Raw genomic sequence first — 25,579 nt, forward strand, 5'->3', positions numbered from 1 at the left:
TCAGTCGCCGCTTGACTCCAGTAAACTTCATCCGCTGTTTCTGAACCGCAGCGGAATAATCCGGATAAATGGCGATTTTTTGACCTCCAGTCGTCAGATCCTCCATCTCTCTAGCCTTTCTGAGGATAATGTCTCTGTCCCTGTAGTTCAGTATTTTAGCAAGCATGGTACGGGGATTTGCTCCTGGGGCAGGGGGCTGCGGCGGGACCCTATGAGCACGTTCAACAGCAAAAACTTTTGTCAACACTGTGCTCCCAATCTTCTCCAGCAGCCAATTTTCAACAAATTCTGTGGGATTTCTCCCCTCAGTCTTTTCAGGCAGCCCCACTATACGTATATTATTTCTTCTGGATCTATTTTCCAGATCCTCATTTTTGGCAGCGAGCTCGGCTATTGCTTGGGCGAACTTCTTTTCAGCTTTTTGTAATTTCACTATGTGATCTTCTGCCGTGCTCACCCTCTCCTCCACCACTCCTATACGTTTGTCCATTTTCTGCAGAGCCGCATTAATCTGTGCCGTGTCCCCTTTAACTTCCTGCATCTGCTGGGCCAAGGAGTTCAGAGATTGCTGACATGAAGAGATCAGTGTGATAACATCTCTAAGAGTCGGCTCCTCTCCCTGTGATATGGCTTCAGGTCCCCCACTAGCCCCAGCCATGCTGCCTCTCTCCTTCCCCCTCTGTACCTCATGCTGCTCAGCTATGCTTGCTTCCTCCTCCTCCTCCTGGTCAGCTCCAGCTCCAGATCCTGGTTCTGCCTCCTCAGCAGCCTCCACTCTGGCATACTGCTGCAGCTTTGCGGCCACCTCCATGCGCCGCTGACATGCGGCGTTCTCCTTCTCGGCATCCTCCCTAGCATCGGCACCATCTTGGCCGGCTCCTGCATCGCTGGTGCCAGCGTCTTTCTGCCGCCTCCTGGTCATCGCTGCCGACTCCGGACCCGCCGCTCCGCACCGCTGCACTCTCCGGACCTTCAGCCAGCCGGATTTAGGTGAGTTTACCCGAAAATCGGGGTTAAAGCAGGATTTTTGTCCTTCTGGCAGCAGGAGCACTCTTCCCTGCTTCCACTCACATGGCCAGCTAGGACACGCCCCGAGCTTCAATCTCTTGATCAGAGGAGCCATGGGATGTGCAGTGATGAAGCCCAATCAGGGGAACTAGGTACTCTGGGATAAGCTGGGATCGGCGGCGGAGGGTTCCCGAGTTCATTTAGGGTGACCGGCTTCGGACTGGTCATGTGCCTTTAAGACAAGGGAATACTAGTCATGTGCCTTTAAGACCAGGTAATACTGGTCATGTGCCTTTAAGACCAGGTAATACTGGTCAAATGTCTTTAAGACCAGGAAATGCTGGTCATGTGCCTTTTAGACCAGGGAATCTTGATCATGTGCCTTTAAACCCAGGGAATACTGGTCATGTGCCTTTAAGACCAGGAAATACTGGTCATGTACCTCCATTAAGACCGTGGAATAATACAGGTCATTCATGTAAGTACAGGAGGGAACAGGTCAGTACTTCCTTCCCTGGCTGCAGAGTCGTTGTGCCCCTTTAATGCAAAAGACCATCGCCCCTGACGGCCGGGTGGACCAAAATGGCCACCGGGAGTTGCAGAGGTGATAAAGTCTCGCAGAGAGCGAGAGGAGCCATTTCGGGGGCGGAGCCACAGACGCGATGTGGGCAAAGTCTCATGACTTCCATGAATAAGCCCAAGCCGGGGCCTAAATTTCTTCAGCTGGCGGGAACAATACCAGAATAGAGGAGCATTGGGCCGAGAAAAGCGAACGCTCCCGTGCCAGACAGCAAACCCCAGAAAAGATGGGCGAAGCCGCCTTAGCGCGCCATAGTGCGGTCACGACTTCCAGGATGCGGCCTACACATCACCCGAAGCCGGTGGGTAAATTTTTGCAACCGGCCAGAGCATTACCTTAGGGAGGTGGGCCACAGGGAAGCCACTGCAGGGGCCCATCGCTGACTGGATCCACTCACCATTGGTGCGTGTCCCGGCATGGAGCCGCCGCGGATCACTGGGTTACAGCACCAAGAAAAGCGTGCACTGTGCTGTTCTGCTGCAGGTTAGGTACTGCAGCGTTGATGGTGCAGGGACAAAGTGGTAAACCTCAATCCACCATTCCTTTGTGAGGGATGTGGAGAGGAACCGTCCGCCTCCTTGTGCTGTCCGCTTTAACAGTGGTGGGACACTGGGGACAGCTAGGACGCAAAGAGAGGGGCCTCTGCACATCCATGGAGTTCAAGCCCCCGGGTGAACAGGCAAGTTGTCCGGCTATGGGCCTGGCTCCAGGAGAGGATACATAGAGGTGACACTAAGTGCTCTCCCGCTGCTGGTATGGGGAGATCGGGACCCGAAAGGAACCGTCGCCCCTGAGGTGAGCTCAGGCATGGCTTCCCACGTCGCAGGAGAGGGTGCGGGGAGGCGACATTCCGCGTTCTCGCCTGTTGATGGTTCGGGGGAGATCAGAACCTTGAAAGGATCCGTCACCCCCTTCACTCCGTTAATTAAAAAATAAAAATTTACAAAAATGTAAAAAATAAAATAAAAATGTTGGGGTCTGAACCAGACTTATGTGCCTCCTACAGACACTAAGCAAGAACTAGTTAGCTGAGATCCAGCAAGAGGGTGCATACTGCAGGGGAGGAGCAAACTTTTTTTGTAACACTTAGTGTCAGCCTCCTATTGGCAGCAGCATCATACAACCACAGTCTGTGTCCCCCAATGAGGCGAAGGAGAAAACTATGTTAGGAAACCTTAAATAAAAATATTTAAAAAAAATATTTCACCTTGTTCATCATGTCCACCGTATCTGCGTGAGTCCAGAAACAGTCATGAACAGACACAAAGGTTAGACCACGTCTGTAATAAATGAAAAACCGTAGAATATTACATGCTGAAATATTCTAAGACATTTACTTCTATTGTGGCCTTTCAGCATGCCGGGCCTACCTGTGACAGTGCAAAGCTGTGAGCATCATGTGTGTGGAGTCAAGAGAATGAATGAAGTTAGGAGGGAAAGCGTTCTTCTGTTTCATGGTATCTGGTCGTCTACAAACAGAAACATTTACATAAATCAATTTGTACATACAGTGGATATAAAAAGCCTACACACCCTGTTAACAGGCCAGGTTTTCGTCAAGTAAAAAGAAAAATACCCAGAGCAATTATTTCAGAACATTTTCCACCTTTAATGTCACCCATAATCTGTAAAGAAAAATCCATTGAGAAACAAACTCAAATAATTTTCTGAGGGGTGGAATAAAAATAACACTAAAATAATATGGTTGCATACATATAAACACCCTCTTATTATTGGGGATGTGGTTGTTTTCAGAATTAGCCAATCATATATCAATTCATGTTATATAGTAGTCAGTACAAAGCTGCCATCATGTACGGTGACTCTAATTAACCGAATATAAAGTTGGGCTGTTCTAGTAGGAATTTACTGACATTTTCTTAGTTGTATTAAACAGCAAAACCCCTGGTCCATAAACAGCAAGGGTATCTCATTGTTGAAAGAGATCAGTTAGGAAAAGGATACAAAAACATTTCTGAGGCATTAAATATACCATGGAACACTTAGGATATCAAGAAGTGGCTTACATTTGGAACAACAGTGAATAGAACTAGCTGTCCCTCAAAAACTGATGAAAAGAAGAAAATTGGTCGGTGAGGTTGCTAAGAGGTCTACAGCAACACTAAAGGAGCTGCTGCAAGAACTTCTGACAAGTAGTAATAATCTTTATTTTTATATAGCGCTAACATATTCCGCAGCGCTTTACAGGTTGCACATATCATCGCTGTCCCCGTTGGGGCTCACAATCTAAGTACTTGGACAAGTACTGATTGTGCACTGCATGTGACTGCAATCTACTGTATTCTTCATATGCCTAAGCCTTTTCTTTCAAAGAAAAACATCCAAGCCTGGCTATGTTTTAATAAAACCTACTTCAAATCTGCCAAAAGCATGTGGGAAAACTTCCATAATTCCAAAAGGTATGAACACCTCCCACCCCCCACAGTAAAGAATGGTGAAGGCAGAATTATGCTTTGGACTGGTTTTTGGCAGCTGGGGCAGAGGGTGCTTTAGTCAAGGTTCCAAATATCAGTCCATTTTGTATTAAAACCGTCAAAGCTAAAAAGCTGAAGAAGAATTTCAGCCGTTAGCACAACAAAGGACCATAAGCATACCTTGAAACCCACAAAATAATGTCTTCTCCAAAAGGAGATAAAAGTTTTGGAATGTCCCAGACAGAGCCCAGGACCAGATCCAAGTGAATATCTGTAGGTGACCTGAAGAGCAATGAGCACAGGAGATGTCTTCACAGTCTGACCGATTTGGAGAGGTAAAGATTGTCAGTTTTAGATGTGCCATGTTGATAAGACTCATACCCAAAAAGACTGAATGCTGTCATAAATTAAAAGGGTACTTGAACAAAGCATTAGTTTAAGGGTGTATATATTTATGCAACCACATTATTTTAGCTTTATTATTTTTCCACCTAAAAAAATTTCATTTTTTTTCAATTGAATTTTACAGACAATGGATGACATTAATGGTGGATAAAGTTCTGAAATTATTTTTCTTGGTATAATTTTTAAATTACAAAAACCTGTCATTTTAACAGGGATGTTTAGACTTTTTTACATATACACTGTAAACCATTTCCAAACTACACATTGTATTTTGCCATCAACACAGTTCCGAAATGGTTTCCTCATTTTCATGGCCGGGGTAACTAGCTGTATATACACATGAGATTGTTAAAGGGAACCTGTCATCTGAATTTGGCGGGACTGGTTTTGGGTCATATGGGCGGAGTTTACGGGTGTTTGATTCACCCTTTCCTTACCTGCTGGCTGCAATATTGGATTGAAGGTCATTCTCTGTCCTCCATAGTACACACCTGCACAAGGCAAGATTGCTTTGCGCAGGCGTGTACTATGGAGGACAGAGAATGAACTTCAATCCAATATTGCAGCCAGCATGCAGTCAGCGGGTAAGGAAAGGGTGAATCAAACACCCAAAACCTCCGCCCATATGACCCAAAACCAGTCCCGCCAAATTCAGGTGACAGAGTCCCTTTAATTTGGCAGACAGCTATGTTGTAGGACTCCCCCCATACATGAGCATACATGTTTGTGTTTTTATTGAGAAAGGGAAAAAGGAGTCCTGCAACAATGTATCTCCACTGCAAAAATAAAGGGATTGGGCAATGAAATCTGAATTTGATAGGAACGTCCGATCTACACACACTACACATTCGAAAAGTGCTGCATCCAAAATTTACAGTATTATCCACCGCAGCGAATCGGTGGGTACATGCAGAGCTTCCTGGCACAAAACACAAAAGTTTATGGCATACTAGAAATTTGACTGAAAAGTGGCCAACCTCTCTAAGAACAGTTACACTCCGTGACGTGATCATGTAATGCAACTTTACAATACGTAGGGCGGCACAGCTGGCATAGGCAGTGTGCTCAGTCACAACGGTCACTGTGACATTCACAGGGAGAGACAGGATGAATGGAGACAAGTAGAAACTTACTCAGTAGCATCGTTTTTGTTGGCCAAAGTCACTATCTGCAGGTTACTATGGAACTGCAACAAATAACAGAATACAACAGTGAGCCAACAGGTTGACGTAAAGACTGTTCCCACGAGGAATACAGAAGACTATTAGGAACAGATATTTGCTGGGTCAGCATGATAAGTACCGAGCGTATCTGCAGTACTGCACAGCATCCATGTTAGGCTACGTTCACATCAGCGTTGTGCGCCGCTGCGTCGGCGACGCAACGCACGCAAAAACGCACCAAAACGCACGCAAAAACGCACGCAAAAACGCTGCGTTTTGCGACGCATGCGTCATTTTTTGCCGAAATTTGGACGCAAGAAAAATGCAACTTGTTGCGTTTTCTTGGTCCGACGCTTGCGGCAAAAAAGACGCATGCGTCGCACAACGCAACAAACAAAAACGCATGCGTCCCCCATGTTAAATATAGGGACGCATGACGCATGCGTCGCCCGACGCAAACCCGACGCAAACTAGCATAACGCTAATGTGAACGTTACCTAAATGAATGGCTGACAATGTAATATACGCTTGTCTCACGTCCCCTCTGACATCCATATGTCCCAGTAGAGCATATTGCTTACTGCTATTGAATAACAAAGCAGTCAGCCATGGCCTTACAGCTTCCTAAAGACAAGCCTGTAAGGGTGTGCAAAATTAGGATCCAGTATAGCACAAACACTAAAAACCCAAGCAAAAAGTAAAAGAGCTCTTTACTAGCAGGAAATCCATAAAATCGCTAGAAAACAAAACAAAAATCATGTTTTTTGTCACTTTATGCCGCTCTCTGCATAAGGCCACATTCACACATTCAGTATGTGGTCAGTATTTTACTTCACTATGTGTAAGCCAAGACCAGGAGAGGAACAATCAGCGGGAAAGTAGAATAGAAATATATGCACCACTTCTGCATTTATCACCCACTCCTGGTTTTGGCTTAGGCTAGGTTCACATTGCGTTAGGGCAGTCCGTTTAGCGCATAGCACTACAGACTGCGCTAACGCAATGTCCCAAAAGGGATCGCGTTGGCCGATCCCGCTAGTGCAGATACCCGATCTGCGCTAGCGAGGAACGGACCTCGGACGCTGCAAGCAGCGTCCGTGGTCCGTCCGAAACTAACGGGACATCGCTAGCGCGTGCCAAAAATGGCATGCGCTAGCGATGCGCTAGAGATCCGTTAGCACATTGCCGTCAATGGGTGCGCTAATGGATCCGTTGCATGGCGTTAATTGCGACAATTTCGCCATGTAACAGAGTCCCCTAGCATTAACCCATTAACGCAATGTGAACCTAGCCTTACACATACTGAGGTAAAATACTGACCAAATACTGATAGTGTGAACGTGGAATAAACCTGATGTGGGAAATAAGATTTCTATATCACTATAAAGGAGCTGTTCAAGATGCGAAGATATGTCTACTTCCATCCCAAGTCATTGCAACAGATGCCTACAGCTTGTGTGTGTTATTGCAGCTCAGGTGCATTCACCTCAAAGCAATGGAGGACATAACCCATGGACAGAGGCGGTGCGGATTCTGGAAGAAAGTAGCCATGTTTAGCTTACCTCTTTGGCATTTAATGACATAATTGTGTACAGGCTCCCATTGGCACCCTGCAATGCGATTGTGGGGACTGATGGGTTACCATGGCAGCAAGGAATTTGTAGGCCTGCCATCTTTTGTTTGGCAGTATTTAGTATAAGCAGCTGAATGAACACAGGTTCAAGTCCCATAAGAGGACTAAAAAAATAATAAAATTATCCCTTTTTAATTTTTCGTGTTTACAAATAAACATTTCATATTGTCAATTGAAAAAAAAAGTTCAATCTATCAAAATATGTATTTTAAAATATAAGTTAAATGTTGAAAAAAAAAAAAAAGACCCACAAAATACTAATATGGCCTAATCCTCGCTTCCCATAAACAAAAACAAGTGACCAAAATGCCATATGTAAAATGGTAATAATAAAACCGGCAGTACAGGATGCCAAAAACAAGCCCTCACTCTACTGATGTAATCATCATTTTTGTTTCAGAATTTTTTTCACAAATTGAAAAAAAAAAAATTAACAAGTTTGGCTCTGTGTAATCTTACTGATCTGAAGAATCATAATCCCAGGTCATGTATATGCCCTTCTACGAAAGGAAAATGCGGCCTCATCAAGGAGTCTGCTAATATTAGCTGTGTGGCTGCATGGCTAACACTTTCCTAAAGTCTGAACATCCTTAGTTTTGTAGATCAGCAATGGGTCTCACCGTAACATTCTTATTCCGGTGGTAGGGCTGTATAATGGGCAGTCCGAGGGGCGTCACCCACTCCACAGTGTTCCCAGACTTTGAGATCAGGCGGGCACTTTCTGTCAGCCAGTGCTATGTAGAAGCAGAGCAGTTAGCACGTGAGGGTATGTTGCCTTACATCGGATTCCAACAAACAGTATTTCCTAACCAATCCCGTACCCGTACAATGTACCGCACACCCTTCTGTGTATTATGGCCGCCCCTCCACAGCCCGGCGCACATGCTTCTTCCAGTCACTTTCCCAGGCTATTGGGGGAGATTTTATTATTCATGCAGTTCCCAATGACTCGGCAGCTAAATTATGTTGTTTTCCTTTATCAAGTAATAACCCTGGCAAGATCTGTGCACGCAAACACCCTCTGGCCACTTTATTTCTCAGACTATTTGATTGACTGACTTGGAAGGTTATGTTACCTGAATGGATCTTGTGCCCGAAAACATTTCTTTTAGACTGCCGAACACTTGCTGGACCAGATAATGGGAGGCTTCCCAGACATATTTCTAAAAGAGAGGAAGAAATGCTTTACTTTACCCATTAGGGTAAATAGGAATAGAAATAGGAATAGCAATTGGATATAAATGTAAAACTTAACCTTTACTAGGTATGTATAAAAATCAAATCACATACAACATATACCGTATATACTCGAGTATAAGCCGACCCCTTAATTTTGCCACAAAAAACTGGGAAAACTTAATGACTCGAGTATAAGCCTAGGGTGGAAAATGCAGCAGCCACCGGTAAATGTCAAAAGTAAAAATAGATACCAATAAAAGTAAAATTAATTGAGACATCAGTAGGTTAAGTGTTTTTGAATATCCATATTGAATCAGGAGCCCCATATAATGCTCCATACAGTTCATGATGGGCCCCATAAGATGCTCCATATTAAAATATGCCCCATATAATGCTGCATAAAGGTTAATAATGGCCCCATAAGATGCTCCATAGACACACTTGCCCCATATAATGCTGCACAAATGTTTATTATGGCCCCATAAGATGCTCCATAAAGATATTTGCCCCATATAATGCTGCACATGGCCCCATAAGATGCTCCATAAAGATATTTGCCCCATATAGTGCTGCACAAACGTTATGGCCCCATATAGTGCTGCACAAACGTTATGGCCCCATACAGACACTTGCCCCATATAGTGCTGCACAAACGTTATGGCCCCATATAGACACTTGCCCCATATAGTGCTGCACAAACGTTATGGCCCCATACAGACACTTGCCCCATATAGTGCTGCACAAACGTTAAGGCCCCATACAGTGCTGCACAAACGATAGATACAGACACTTGCCCCATTTGCTGTTGCTGCGATAAAAAAAAAATAAATAAATCACATAATCACCTCTCCGTCGCTCAACATTTTCAATATTAATCTGCTCCTCGTTCCGGCGCCGCTCCATCTTCAGCGTCTCCTGCACTGACGTTCAGGCAGAGGGCGCGCACAAACCACGTCACCACGCCCTCTGACCTCAGCGTCACTGCTGAAGACGGAGCGGCGCCGGAACGAGGAGCAGGTGAATATCGCGCAGCGCTCCCCTCCCCGTTATACTCGCCTGCTCCTGGTGCGGTCCCTGCACGTCTTTTCGCCGGCAGCTTCTTCCTGTACTGAGCGGTCACCGTTACCGCTCATTACAGTAATGAATATGCAGCTCCACCCCTATGGGAGGTGGAGCTGCATATTCATTACTGTAATGAGCGGTATCATGTGACCGCTCAGTAAAGGAAGAAGCTATCAGCGCCAGGGAAAAGACGTCCAGGGACCGCACCAGGAGCAGGTGAGTATAATTAGACAGCCCCCGCTCCCCCGCCGGCCCCTGGGTACGACTCGAGTATAAGCCGAGAGGGGGACTTTCAGTCCAAAAAAATGGGCTGAAAATCTCGGCTTATACTCGAGTATATACGGTAAGTCAAACAAGGGAAGGGAGGGAATAAAACCCTAGAGCAGTGGTGAACCCTATACCGACACAGAAAAGGGAAAGAGGTAGGAGTAAAAATAAATATGCTGACAGTGCTAAGTAGTCACTAACTGTGACCTTAGGGTACCGTCACACTATACGATTTACCTACGATCACGACCAGCGATATGACCTGGCCGTGATCGTAGGTAAATCGTAGTGTGGTCGCTGGGGAGCTGTCACACAGACAGCTCTCCAGCGACCAACGATGCCGAGGTCCCTGGGTAACCAGGGTAAACATCGGGTAACTAAGCGCAGGACCGCGCTTAGTTACCCGATGTTTACCCTGGTTACAAGCGTTAAACTAAAAAAAAAAAAACAGCACATACTTACATTCTGGTGTCCGTCAGGTCCCTTGCAGTCTGCTTCCCGCACTCAGTGACTGCCGGCCGTAAAGTGAAAGTGAAAGCACAGCCGCTGTGCTCTGCTTTCACTTTACGGCCGGCAGTCACAGTGCGGGAAGCAGACGGCAAGGGACCTGACGGACACCAGAATGTAAGTATGTGCTGTTTGTTTTTTTTTAGTTTAACGCTTGTAACCAGGGTAAACATCGGGTAACTAAGCGCGGTCCTGCGCTTAGTTACCCGATGTTTACCCTGGTTACAAGCGAACGCATCGCTAGATCGGTGTCACACACACCGATCTAGCGATGACAGCGGGAGATCCAGCGATGAAAGAAAGTTCCATACGATCTGCTACGACGTACGATTCTCAGCAGGATCCCTGATCGCTGCTGCGTGTCAGACACAGCGATATCGTAACGATATCGCTGGAACGTCACGAATCGTACCGTCGTAGCGATCGAAATGTTATAGTGTGACGGTACCCTTATAGAATACAGATGGTAGCCTTGTATAACTCCTTATGCCATGTTAGTATACACAAAGACAATGCCACATTATAAGGGAGGGCTATATGTATGGCATCCACTAATACTCCTCATGATTATTTATGGGTATGCCCGTCTGTAAAATACCCATGCTCTGTATGGTACTGTCAAAAAATACCCTTATCAAATTGTCTTTTGCCAAGATAGAACAATTCCTTCTTTCTAGGGTTGTATGTGTGTTTTTAAGTACCTTGAGAAGCCAAATTATTGGTTACATGTGACCGGCATAGTCAAATCCACATAAATGTGACAAATTTCAAGAGTTACTTATTCAACATACAGTACAGACCAAAAGTTTGGACACACCTTCTCATTTAAAGATTTTTCTGTATTTTCATGACTATGAAAATTGTACATTCACACTGAAGGCATCAAAACTATGAATTAACACATGTGGAATTATATACTTAACAAAAAAGTGTGAAACAACTGAAAATATGTCTTATATTCTAGGTTCTTCAAAGTAGCCACCTATTGCTTTGATGACTATTTTGCAGACTTATGGCATTCTCTTGATGAGCTTCAAGAGGTAGTCACCGGGAATGGTCTTCCAACAATCTTGAAGTAGTTCCCAGAGATGCTTAGCACTTGTTGGCCCTGTGGTCCAGCTCACTCCAAACCATCTTGATTGGGTTTAGGTCTGGTGACTGTGGAGGCCAGGTCATCTGGTGTAGCACCCCATCACTCTCCTTCTGGATCAAATAGCCCTTACACAGCCTGGAGGTGTATTTGGGGTCATTGTCCTGTTGAAAAATAAATGATGGTCCAAGTAAACGCAAACTGGACGGAATAGCATGCCGCTGCAAGATGCTGTGGTAGCCATGCTGGTTCAGTGAGCCTTCAATTTTGAATAAATCCCCAGAAGTGTCACCAGCAAAGCACCCCCACACCATCACACCTCCTCCTCCATGCTTCACAGTGGGAACCAGGCATGTAGAGTCCATCCATTCACCTTTTCTGCATCGCACAAAGACACGGTGGTTGGAACCAAAGATCTCAAATTTGGACTCATCAGACCAAAGCACAGATTTCCACTGGTCTAATGTCCATTCCTTGTGTTCTTTAGCCCAAACAAGTCTGTTCTGCTTGTTGCCTGTCCTTAGCAGTAGTTTCCTAGCAGCTATTTTACCATGAAGGCCAGCTGCACAAAGTCTCCTCTTAACAGTTGTTGTAGAGATTTGTCTGCTGCTAGAACTCTGTGTGGCATTGACCTGGTCTCTAATCTGAGCTGCTGATACCCTGCGATTTCTGAGGCTGGTGACTCGGATAAATTTATCCTCAGAAGCAGAGGTGACTCTTGGTCTTCCTTTCCTGGGGCGGTCCTCATGTGAGCCAGTTTCTTTGTAGCGCTTGAGGGTTTTTGCCACTGCACTTGGGGACACTTTCAAAGTTTGCCCAATTTTTTGGACTGACTGAACTTCATTTCTTAAAGTAATGATGGCCACTCATTTTTCTTTACTTAGCTGCTTTTTTCTTGCCATAATACAAATTCTAAGGCCGGGATCACACATGCGAAAAACACGTCCGTGTCTCGCATGTGAAATCCAAGCTCTGGCGCCGGCACTCCAGAGCGGAGCGTGCGGCTCCATGTGTTGCTATGCGGCCGCACGCTCCGCTCCACAGTGCCGGCGCCAGAGCTTGGATTTCACATGCGAGACACGGACGTGTTTCTCACATGTGTGATCCCGGCCTAACAGTCTATTCAGTGGGACTACCAGCTGTGTCTCCACCAGACTTCTGCACAACACAACTGATGATCTCAACCCCATTTATAAGGCAAGAAATCCCACTTATTAATCCTAACAGGGCACGGCTGTGGAGTGAAAACTATTCCCAGTGACTACCTCTTGAAGCTCATCAAGAGAATGCCAAGAGTGTGCAAAGCAAACATCAATGCAAAACGTGGCTACTTTGAAGGACCTAGAATATAAGACATATTTTCAGTTGTTTCACACTTTTTTGTTCAGTATATAATTCCACATGTGTTAATTCATAGTTTTGATGCCTTCAGTGTGAATGTACAATTTTCATAGTCATGAAAATACAAAAAAATCTTTAAATTAAAAGGTGTGTCCAAACTTTTGGTCTGTACTGTACATGTACGGTCAGTACATATGATAGCGTGCTAAAGAGGCTTATTAAACAAAATTAAACCACCAATATGCATCCATATAAACATGGGACCATGCTACCTCATCAGTAAGCATTATGAGCATCCCTTATGGTCATTATTATGTGGTAATTATGTATTTTGCGCCAGCATGTGCAAATTTGTGTCATATTTAGAACCCATTAATATGGAAAGATCTCACCCTGGAGTTGGAGAGACTCCATTTGTCACGAGGTCTCTCAAAGATGATGGAGTGACGATCCAGGTGTCCCCGACACGTTTCATCCTTATAGAATCATCAGGGGAGTATTTCAACCTGTGTTAGCCGCTTTACAGGCCTCCCCACCTCTGTGGTTTTTAAAGCTGAACTCGGAGGCGCATTCACGAGGCTCCGCCCCAGCGTGTGACACGCTCCTGGTCTCCATAATACAGGAAATGCGTATTTCCTGTATTATGGAGCGCACATCTGGGTTATGGAACGCAATGCGCTGCTGGGATGGAACGCAAGCGCCCACCCGAGCAGGGACCATGCGCCGCACCGGATAGGTAGCTTTGTATGCTCCATACCTGAAACTCAGGATAGCGTTGTGCTAGCAGCTATTTTACCATGAAGGCCAGCTGCACAAAGTCTCCTCTTAACAGTTGTTGTAGAGATTTGTCTGCTGCTAGAACTCTGTGTGGCATTGACCTGGTCTCTAATCTGAGCTGCTGATAACCTGCGATTTCTGAGGCTGGTGACTCGGATAAATTTATCCTCAGAAGCAGAGGTGACTCTTGGTCTTCCTTTCCTGGGGCGGTCCTCATGTGAGCCAGTTTCTTTGTAGCGCTTGAGGGTTTTTGCCACTGCACTTGGGGACACTTTCAAAGTTTGCCCAATTTTTTGGACTGACTGAACTTCATTTCTTAAAGTAATGATGGCCACTCATTTTTCTTTACTTAGCTGCTTTTTTCTTGCCATAATACAAATTCTAAGGCCGGGATCACACATGCGAAAAACACGTCCGTGTCTCGCATGTGAAATCCAAGCTCTGGCGCCGGCACTCCAGAGCGGAGCGTGCGGCTCCATGTGTTGCTATGCGGCCGCACGCTCCGCTCCACAGTGCCGGCGCCAGAGCTTGGATTTCACATGCGAGACACGGACGTGTTTCTCACATGTGTGATCCCGGCCTAACAGTCTATTCAGTGGGACTACCAGCTGTGTCTCCACCAGACTTCTGCACAACACAACTGATGATCTCAACCCCATTTATAAGGCAAGAAATCCCACTTATTAATCCTAACAGGGCACGGCTGTGGAGTGAAAACTATTCCCAGTGACTACCTCTTGAAGCTCATCAAGAGAATGCCAAGAGTGTGCAAAGCAAACATCAATGCAAAACGTGGCTACTTTGAAGGACCTAGAATATAAGACATATTTTCAGTTGTTTCACACTTTTTTGTTCAGTATATAATTCCACATGTGTTAATTCATAGTTTTGATGCCTTCAGTGTGAATGTACAATTTTCATAGTCATGAAAATACAAAAAAATCTTTAAATTAAAAGGTGTGTCCAAACTTTTGGTCTGTACTGTACATGTACGGTCAGTACATATGATAGCGTGCTAAAGAGGCTTATTAAACAAAATTAAACCACCAATATGCATCCATATAAACATGGGACCATGCTACCTCATCAGTAAGCATTATGAGCATCCCTTATGGTCATTATTATGTGGTAATTATGTATTTTGCGCCAGCATGTGCAAATTTGTGTCATATTTAGAACCCATTAATATGGAAAGATCTCACCCTGGAGTTGGAGAGACTCCATTTGTCACGAGGTCTCTCAAAGATGATGGAGTGACGATCCAGGTGTCCCCGACACGTTTCATCCTTATAGAATCATCAGGGGAGTATTTCAACCTGTGTTAGCCGCTTTACAGGCCTCCCCACCTCTGTGGTTTTTAAAGCTGAACTCGGAGGCGCATTCACGAGGCTCCGCCCCAGCGTGTGACACGCTCCTGGTCTCCATAATACAGGAAATGCGTATTTCCTGTATTATGGAGCGCACATCTGGGTTATGGAACGCAATGCGCTGCTGGGATGGAACGCAAGCGCCCACCCGAGCAGGGACCATGCGCCGCACCGGATAGGTAGCTTTGTATGCTCCATACCTGAAACTCAGGATAGCGTTGTGCTTAATAAATGTCAAACTCACTAGAGCCTGTCACATAAGGTGCCGCGCACACAAATATGAATATCTGAGTGTACATAACAGACATATAGAATGGGCACAGCACTTTAACAAGACCGACAGACAATTCCTCGCTGTCATGTCAATCATTAGGTATGATTCAGTATTACCTCAGCACATTTACAACACCACCAAAAGTGGTCTCAGAAAGCTTGATGTACTGATATATTCATAAATACGCAAATGAAAATTGTGGAACAATTTGAGAGTTTTTTGAAAAATATTCTAGACCCATATGAGGGTATAACCATATTATTTAAGAAGGAGCAAGGAGGAGCATGTTATGATTGACATGACAGCGAAGAATTAAGTCATCTTTGAGAGACCTTGTGACAAATGGAGTCTCTCCAGCTCCGGGATGAGATCTTTCCATACTAATGGGTTCTAAATATGACGCAAATTTGCACATGCTGGCGCAAAATACATAATTAACACATAATAATGACCATAAGGGATGCTCATAATGCTTACTGATGAGGTAGCATGGTCCCATGTTTATATGGATGCATATTGGTGGTTTAATTTTGTTTAATAAGCCTCTTTAGCACGCTATCATATGTACTGACAGTAGCTAAGTATACACACATGTATGTTGAATAAGTAACTTTTGAAATTTGTAACATTTATGTGGATTTGACTATGCCGGTTACATGTAACCAATAATTTGGCTTCTTAAGGTACTTAAAAACACACATACAACCCTAGAAAGAAGAATTGTTCTATCTTGGCAAAAGACAATTTGATAAGGGTATTTATGGGGTCACAGGTAGTGACTACTTAGCACTGTCAGCATATTTATTTTTACTCCTACCTCTTTCCCATTTCTGTGTCGGTATAGGGTTCATCACTGCTCTAGGGTTTTATTCCCTCCCTTCCCTTGTTTGACTTATATGTTGTATGTGATTTGATTTTTATACATACCTACTGTAGTAAAGGTTAAGTTTTACATTTATATCCAACTAGCTGAAGAGCCCGGCGTTGCCTGGGCATAGTAAATATCTGTGGTTAGTTATAGCACGTCACTTCTCTTATTTTCCCATCACGCCTCTCATTTTCCCAATCACATCTTTAATTTTCCCCCTCACACCTCTCACTTTCTCCCTCACTCCTCTCATTCCCGCCTAACACTTGTCAGTTCGACCTCACATCTGTCATTTTCCGATCACTACACTATTTTCCCTCACTCCTCTCATTTTGCACTCACACCTTTTCATTTTCACCTCACACCTCTCATTTTCACCTCAGTATATACAGGTTTGTCATCTCCCTTATATATAGTATACACCTGTATGTCATCTCCTGTATATAGTATATACCTGTATGTCATCTCCCCTGTATATAGTATATACCTGCTGTGTCTCATCTCCCCTGTATATAGTATATACCTGTATGTCATCTTCTATATATAGCATATACCTGTATGTCACCTCCTTCTGTATATAGTATATACCTGTAGGTAATCTGCTCCTGTATATAGTATATACCTGTGTGTCATCTCCTCCTGTATATAGTATATACCTGTATGTCATCTCCTCCTGTATATAGTATGTACCTGTATGTCATCTCCTCCTTTATATAGTATATACCTGTGTGTCATCTCTCCTGTATATAGTATATATCTGTGTGTCATCTCCCCTGTATGTAGTATATACCTGTGTGATCTCCTGTATTAGACCTCGTTAACACGTTATTTGCTCAGTATTTTTACCTCAGTATTTGTAAGATAAATTGGCAGCCTAATAAATCCCCAGCCAACAGGAAGCCCTCCCCCTGGCAGTATATATTAGCTCACACATACACATAATAGACAGGTCATGTGACTGACAGCTGCCGTATTTCCTATATGGTACATTTGTTGCTCTTGTAGTTTGTCTGCTTATTAATCAGATTTTTATTTTTGAAGGCTAATACCAGACTTGTGTGTGTTTTTAGGGCGAGTTTCGTTTGTCAAGTTGTGTGTGTTGAGTTGTGTGTGGCGACATGCATGTAGCGACTTTTGTGAGATGAGTTTTGTGTGGCAACATGTGTGTAGCAACTTTTTGTGTGTTGAGTTGCATGTGACAGGTTAGTGTAGCAAGTTGTGTGCAGCAAGTTTTGCGCATGGCGAGTTTTGCGCGTGGTGAGTTTTATGTCTGGTGCCTTTTGAGTATGTGCAAGTTTTGTGTGAGGCAACTTTTGCATGTGTTGCAAATTTTGTGCATGTGGCAATTTTTCCGCATGTGCAAGTTTTGCGTGTGGCGAGTTTTCCATGAGGTGAGTTTTGCACTTGTGGCGAGTTTTGCGTGAGCCTATTTTTTGCATGTGGCGAGTTTTGCGCGTGGTGAGTTTTGAGCGGCGACTTTTGTGTTTCGACTTTTATGTGGCGAGGTTGGTGTATGTGTGGTGAAATGTGTGCTGAGGGTGGTATATGTGTTCAAGCACGTGGTAGTGTGTGGCGCATTTTGTGTGTGTGTTCATATCCCCGTGTGTGGTGAGTATCCCATGTCGGGGTCCCACCTTAGCAACTGTACGGTATATACTCTTTGGCGCCATCGCTCTCACTCTTTAAGTCCCCCTTGTTCACATCTGGCAGCTGTCAATTTGCCTCCAACACTTTTCCTTTCACTTTTCCCCATTATGTAGATAGGGGCAAAATTGTTTGGTGAATTGGAACGCGCGGGGTTAAAATTTCACCTCACAACATAGCCTATGACGCTCTCAGGGTCCAGACGTGTGACTGTGCAAAATTTTGTTTCTGTAGCTGCGACGCCTCCAACACTTTTCCTTTCACTTTTTTCCCCATTATGTAGATAGGGGCAAAATTGTTTGGTGAATTGGAACGCGCGGGGTTAAAATTTCACCTCACAACATAGCCTATGACGCTCTCGGGGTCCAGACGTGTGACTGTGCAAAATTTTGTGGCTGTAGCTGCGACGGTGCAGATGCCAATCCCGGACATACACACACACACATACACACACACACACACATACACACACACATACACACATTCAGCTTTATATAGTAGATTGCTATTCCCATTTGATTCTTGTTGGATTTCCTACCCTGCTTTATACACCCAGAAAACAAGGCTACATATAAAGACCCCAATTCATCACTTGTGGGATTTTTTAAAGTTGCTTTTCTTTACAGAGCAAAATTGTTCAAAATGGCGGACAGTTCTAGAAGTCAGAAATGCTCTTTTTTTGTCTTTTTTCTGACCACTTAGAGCAAACAGTGGCATATTACACAAAATGGAGCAAAAATTGTGCCAAAATACCTGGTGGTAATAAAATTACTTTGGGGGTGGGGGAGGTTACTGGAATAAATTTGCGACAAATTCTGCAACTTTTTCACAAGTAGCAAATGATGAATCAGGCAAAAACATCTGGAAACCCTAAACTCAACCTACCATGCCACAGTTAAAAGGAATCTGTCATCAGGGTTTTACCATTTACTCTACTTTAACAAAACCATAATAATATAGGGCCGGATTCCAATGATGTATCAATTAGTTTACTGGGTGCAATAGTTGTAACGCAATCGGAGTTTTTGGATGTAGCATGAAGCAGAGCTCAGGAAGCTAACCCCATCACACCAGGCTCTCTATGTACATTGTCTGTTGAAAGTGAGCTGCTTATCACAGGAGGGTGGGTGGATAAACCAGTGCTCATGTGCACTGTGTTCAAGACAATGATAATGTCCTAGTGATAAAGCCTTTAATGTAAGTAAACAGCACACAGAAATACATAACATCGCTGAATTTAGTGTCTCTGCTGCTATCCCTTGCCGTCCTCAGATTACATAGCTAAACCCTGCTGACAGTTTCCCTTTAAAAAAATACAACAGGTGACCACTAGTGATGAGCAAGTGTGCTCGAATAAGGTGTTATCCAAGCATACTCGTGTCCTAATCAAGTATTTTGAGTGTGCTCGAAAAAAATGCTCAAGTCGTCGTGGCTGCATGTCTCGCGGCTGTTCGTCAGCCGCAATGCATGCAAGGATTGCCTGTCTGTTAGGCACAAATGAAAAGATTAATGTGATCAAAACAAAAAAGGCACAGAACACTAAAAACTAAAGCAGACATAAATGCAATAATGAATCTGACCCCTAATCATTTTATACACTTGTCCCAAATGTTCTGTTACGCTACCCCCCATAACCCACAAACCTGAGGGAAAGAATCCAACTCTCGTAGTCTTTTTTCAATCTGAAGCCTGCCTCCATATCGAGTCACTCCATATACCACAGTCATCACTGTCTGCTTTACCACTTTACGGCCAATAAACCCTTCAAGAACCTGAGCAATTTTAATTCCTTTTCTGGCATCAATCTTACGGAATTCCTCAACCTGATGAAGGCAGAAATTAGCATGTAAAAGCCCATCCCCAAAGGTTATATATTGCATCAATCATAACAGTCAAGTAATTCATTACCTGCTGAGCAACCCCACTATACACATCCTGAGGGGTCTCACTGGGCATTAGATTTACAGCCCTGGCTCCAATTTCATCTCTTCCAAGGGCAGCGTAATGCTGGAGGCCATTGCAAGATCCATCCTGCAGGAAGTGTTTATATAAAAATTATTCACTATTAACACACAAAGTGAACCGGACAGTGATACATGCTGCCCAATCTGCGGGCAGCATGTATCAGGCACTGGCTGTATTATCTCAGCCAGGAATGTATGACTCAATCTCTGCAGTGTTTCAGAGAAAAAAATATATTTTCCCCCAACGAGTGCCCTGGATTGGCAGGTCTATGCCAACGAGCATGTATGGGAAAGACCTGTCTCTCCAGGGCGGTGGACGGGACCCACCTGTCTGACAAGGTCCCTGGCGCCTTTTAAAGTACTGTAAGTTTGTCTCTGAATCGCAGTGTGTGTGTGTCAGAGTCAAATATACCTGTCTGAGATCAAACAGCCAGTGCCAAATACATGCTGCCTGTAAATTGGGCAATGTAGAAATCAGAGCTCTGTGGAGGCCATATCATCACTTTTGCAGACTGTAAGACCCACCAGACCATTAGTCATGGGAAGGGGAGATAAATAGGAAACAATGTTTTGTTTTTTTAAATGGTCTTATAGTCCGATTTTATGGTAGCTTGCAGGGCAGGGAAGGGTGGCGGCTGCAGTGCAGTGGGCTTCAAGGAGGCATGGTCACTGATTCAGCAAGTAGGTGGCAGCTGCGGGCCCCAGGCTGTGAGGGATGTGTTCAGTGGTGCAAGGCTCCTGAGGGCTCAAGCTTTCAGAAAAATGTCAGCCAAGTCTCTGCACTCCCTATTGTTTTCTCTGCGATGGAATTCAGAAAAATGGCCGCCAGAGGCAGCACATGCACAGATTTAGATCTCGAAAGCTGACATTTTCTGAAAGCCCGGGGCCTGCCAAACAACCCCTCGTCCCAGACCGGGACCCACAGCTTCAACAGTCTCCTACCACTATCAGCTTCCTGTAGCAACGACCCTGCCTCCTGGGACCCGCTCTCCACTGCAGCTGCCCCACCGCAGTAAACTACATTCGGATTAGAAGACTCACCAACATTTTCCCCAAAATATTTTGGGAAAAAAGTGCGTCTTATAATCCAAAAATTACGGTACAAGGCATAGTTATTGTGCATCAGCAAGGTCTCTCCAAAGCGACAAAATTCAAAGCAGACTGGAATTTCAAGATATGCTGTTCAAGCTATTTTGAAGAAGTACCAAGAAATGATCAACTCTGAGGACCATAGATGTAGTGGTCAGCCAAGGAAACTTAGTGCAGCAGATGAAACACACAACGTCAGGCCAGAAGTGGTCTTCATGAAATAATTATAGCCAAAATGCCATACTTTTGACAGGCAAACAAGGTCAAGCATCTCAACTATACACAAAAACACAGGAAATAGGGTGCAGAAAAATGTCAGGATGTGCTCTGGACTAAAGGGATGGAGGGCAGCACAATAAGTGTCTGCAGAGAACAGTGAAGAATGGTGGAGGTTCCTTGGAAGTTTGGGGCTGCATTTCAGCAAATTGAGTTGGGAATTTGGTCAACATTAATGGTGGCCTCAGTGCTAAGAAATATAGGCATATGCTTATCCATTATGCAATGCCATCATGGGGGCATCTGATTGCATCAAAATTTTTCTAGCAGCAGGAGAACGACCCCAAACATACAGCCAATGTCATTAACAACTATCATCAGGGCAAAAAGCAACAAGGAGTTCTGGAAGTGATGATGTGGCCAGCACAAAGCCCTGATCTTACCATTATCAAGTCTGTGTGGGATTACATGAAGAGACCAAGGATTTACAAAAGTCTACAGTACATCCATACAGAAGATTTGTAGTTCGTTCTCCAAGATGTTTGGAACAACCACCCTGCTGAATTCTTTCAAAACTATGTGCAAGTGTATCCAGCAGAATTGATGCAGTTTTGTAAGCAAAGGGTGGGCACACCAAATACTGATTTGGTTTAGATTTTGCTTTTGTTTAATAAACTACTGACACTTATTTTGACAAAATTCTTAATCTGCAGTATTTCTCCCACATTTGCCTAAAACTTTTGTACACTACTAAATACATAGAAATAAAGACGATATATATGTGTACACTCATTGCAAGAATTTAATTTGAATTTTGACGCCTCCTGTAATTATCCCAGAAATAAAACATGTCTCATCTACTCCTTCCAATCCATAACTGACCAGTCTGTAATGTCTAACAGCTATTTAGAATTAGATTTATCAAAAGGCTTTTGTAAGCTTAGTTGCAAAAAGGGTTGAAACAGGGTCAGGGGCGATGAAGTTTGGAAGTATTTCTGTAGTTTTGTTAAAGGGGAAGAAAAGTTGCTAACTGGGTGTAAACAGCATCGCAAGGGTAAGCATGGCATGGAAGAGGGATGTGTAGTGTAGGTTTGTCAGACTTTACCTACATTTAGATGTTTAAGCAAGTACACAGAACACAATGGTATTATATATATATACACGTGCCAACGTAGATAAAAAATGAATAAAAATACCATATAAAAGTGACCAGTGCGCTGTGGAAGGTTTAGTGGAAAAACCACTTAGCAAGAGATCAGTACAACCATAACCAGTATACAGATTAAAGTAAGATGTAACACCAGACAGGGAATATATTTAAATAACGCCTTTATTAAATATAAGTGGCAAATAATTGTATATTTTAAAATATAAGAAAGTATGCACGAGGACAAAAAATTCCATAAGTTACAAAAAAAATTTTTTTGAAACACAGTAGAAAACAATGATTAAGACATCATACAAAAAAATAAAAATTTAAAAAGACAAGCTGACCCCACACTGGTGTCTGTATATATAGCCGAGGGTGTGGCTCCCAGAAATAAATTTGGACTAGACAAGTAACAATCTATGTATAGAATAATGTGGACAAAAAAATATATATACGTGTATGTATATTCAGACTGCACGAGCCAAAGTGCAAGGAAGGAAGTAAAAAAATAATAAAATAAAAATATAAACCTAAGGGTACCCGTGGTACCACAAATATGTGATAACCAACACTAAAGTGCAATATGTGCAAAACAGGTGACAAGGTAATCACACCATACAATTCATCTGGTCCCACTCCGATAACAGTGTAAGTGAATCAGTCCAAAAATGTCTAAGTGCAATCAAGCCAATATGTGGAAAAGGACGATGCAATCTGTTCTATATCCACTAGATACACGCCACCAACTGTACACTCTCTGTGCAGATGGGGTCGATAATCGTCACTTATATAAACAGATGGCCAAGAAAATCATAGTCACCACACTGTCTGAGCATACAAAATCACAGAGGGAGCACACTATACCTCAATAACTTAGACCGGATCAGCGGGGTCAGCTAGGTCCTCCTGCAAACGCGCCCCGACGCGCGTTTCGGATAGTGATCCTTCGTCAGGGGGGATAGCTACTGAGGCGCACAGGCGCCATTAAATAGTGTCCCACTAACTAGCGCTACAGCCCGGGTGTAGGCGGCGCATGCGCGGTCCATCCGTGTCCGGCACTTTCGCCGTCCACGTCATGCCGCCGGACGTACGGGGGCTGAGTACCCGACGTCTCCATAGCAACAGGACGCGGAACGGCCGAGTTACCGTCACGCCGACCGGGCATGCGCACCACCAGAGGCCGCATCTAGATAAGCTGGTAATGAACTGGTAATGGACTCGGTACTCAATGGGAATAACTAGGGGGTGAGATCACGCAAACTTAAACCGTCCATGAACTACATGGCACACAATCCAAGATATTTAAAGAAAGGGGGTATATGGATCTAAAATAGCAATAAACAAGAAGGGAGATATGTATAAACAAATCTTCATGCAGCAAGGTGCCCACATTACCCCAGATATGCCGAGCCGGTAACCAGGGAAGCAGGCACTCACATACATATATAGAGGGATAGAATATTTCAGTGATCCAGGGAGGCATTGATATAGGATAGATGCTGTGAAAAATAAAATGCCGTCATAAAATAGGATGCCAGATGTTACACACATACCATCTGATTGTATTAAAGCATACTTCTCTCTATAACATATATACATATATATTTTTTACAACTATGTATTCTATTTCAGCAGAGTCATCCAATGGGTTCAGACCGAATCAGGCTCCTCCAAGGCACCACATATCCTGACAGACGACACCTCCTGCAGCAGCCAGGAATCAAGATACATGGAAAGGTAAGTAGATCACTACAAGGAAACAATATAAAAACCATTAGTGGAAAGAAACGATGAAAGAATTAAAAAACTAGGTAGGGGGACATGAATAGGTTAAAAACAGTATAAAATAATAAAATAGCTAACAATATAAAATGGGAATAAGAATATACATAAAATCTGATGGTATATATTTAAAGGAACGGGGCAAAGCTCAAATTTTCATTGAGCCCTCTAGGTGTGACTGTATCCAGCAACCAAATCCACTTGGTCTCAAGTTTAGCAAGTGGCACACCAATTTCCCCACCTCGCTCATTTAATGTGACGGTGTCAATACCCATAAATCTAAGGCCAGAAGGGTCACTGTTATGGTGGATTTTAAAATGCTTTGGCAAAGTCTTCAGCTCCGACATGTCCTCTGTCGTTTTGGCAGCCATTATGCCTCGTACGTGTTCACGAACACGTATTTTAAATTGCCTCGTTGTCATTCCTACATAGATCAATGAACATGGACACACCGCATAATAGATCACCGCTTTCGTAGTACATGTAATGGTATGTTTAATCTTAAAGGTCCGAGTCCCACTGGAATCTGTGAATGTTTCAGCCCGTACTATATTTGAACAGGCCACACATTTGCCACATTCTTTACATCCATTTCTCAGTTTACTGCTGTCCAGAAACGTGGGGATAGTAGGTTTAAAATCATAATGACTTTTGACCAAATAGTCACCTAAGTTCTTCGATCTACGATAAGTAATATTTGGATCCTCCCCTACGTACTGAGCTAAGACGGGGTCAGATTGTAGTATACCCCAAGATTTAGAGAGTAGAGACCTCATCATTTCATTTTGGCCATTGTATTGGGTGATGAATCTCACCTTCTGATTGAGTTTTTGGGGCCGACTCCCATAAAGGGCCTGATGACGTGTTGTATGCTTTGCTCTATTATAGCCCCTCTTAATGGACCGCCGACTATAGCCCCGCTCAATAAATCTCTCCTTTAATAGTATTGATTGTTCTTCGAAGTCGACATCATTGGAACATATTCTCCGTAGTCGTAGGAATTGACCAATTGGAATAGCATTGACCATTGAAGGGGGGTGAGATGAGGTCGCATGAAGTAGAGCGTTAACTGATGTATTTTTGCGGAAAATATTTGTGGAAAGACAATTATCCGCATCTCTATTAACACGTACATCCAAGAATTCTATCTCATCAGTATGGACCTTATATGTCAAATGTAGATTCCGTGAATTCTGGTTCAGCTGTACCATGAACTCTCGCAGTGCGTCCATAGGACCCTGCCAAATAAAAAATATGTCATCGATGAACCGCACCCACAACGGGATGCGGTCCACCGAAGGCATAAGTCCTGACATAAAAATGTCCCTCTCCCACAGCCCCAGGAACAAATTTGCATATGAGGGTGCAAACGAAGCACCCATAGCAGTGCCCTGGAGCTGTAGGTAGAGGGACCCCTTAAACAAAAAGAAATTATGGGACAACGAGAATTCAAGCAGCCGAACCACAAACTCACTCATGGTCTCAGGCAAAAACGAGGACTCCAAATAGTATTTGACTGCCTGGATCCCATCAACATGTCGGATATTAGTGTAGAGGCTCTCCACGTCACAAGATACCAGGAGAGCCCCCACACCAACATGTAGTCCATCAATCTTTTTAAGAAAGTCATTTGTGTCCTTTATATAGGAAGGGAGTTCAGTGACCATTGGCTGCAGTCTGGAGTCTATAAATCTGTTAATTTTCTCTAAGTAGTTTCCACAGCCAGAAATAATGGGCCTACCGGGTGGTTTGGACTGATTCTTGTGGACCTTTGGTAA

General features: G+C 43.8%; 1 protein-coding gene across 2 annotated transcripts in view; it reads right to left on the reverse strand.

Annotated features, from left to right (window-relative positions):
* Positions 1-25,579, reverse strand: part of POLRMT (RNA polymerase mitochondrial) — a 126,748-nt gene that overhangs the window by 21,524 nt on the left and 79,645 nt on the right. For both annotated transcript variants that reach the window (XM_069767830.1, XM_069767829.1), the window contains exons 12-18: positions 19,509-19,631; positions 19,244-19,423; positions 8,301-8,387; positions 7,845-7,958; positions 5,562-5,614; positions 2,959-3,057; positions 2,796-2,868 (exon numbers count right to left, since the gene is read on the reverse strand). In XM_069767830.1, coding sequence (XP_069623931.1) covers positions 2,796-2,868; positions 2,959-3,057; positions 5,562-5,614; positions 7,845-7,958; positions 8,301-8,387; positions 19,244-19,423; positions 19,509-19,631 — 729 coding nt within the window. The remainder of the gene's footprint in view (positions 1-2,795; positions 2,869-2,958; positions 3,058-5,561; positions 5,615-7,844; positions 7,959-8,300; positions 8,388-19,243; positions 19,424-19,508; positions 19,632-25,579) is intronic.

This window comes from Ranitomeya imitator, chromosome 1 (genome assembly GCF_032444005.1).
Source record: "Ranitomeya imitator isolate aRanImi1 chromosome 1, aRanImi1.pri, whole genome shotgun sequence".
Taxonomy (NCBI): domain Eukaryota; kingdom Metazoa; phylum Chordata; class Amphibia; order Anura; family Dendrobatidae; genus Ranitomeya; species Ranitomeya imitator.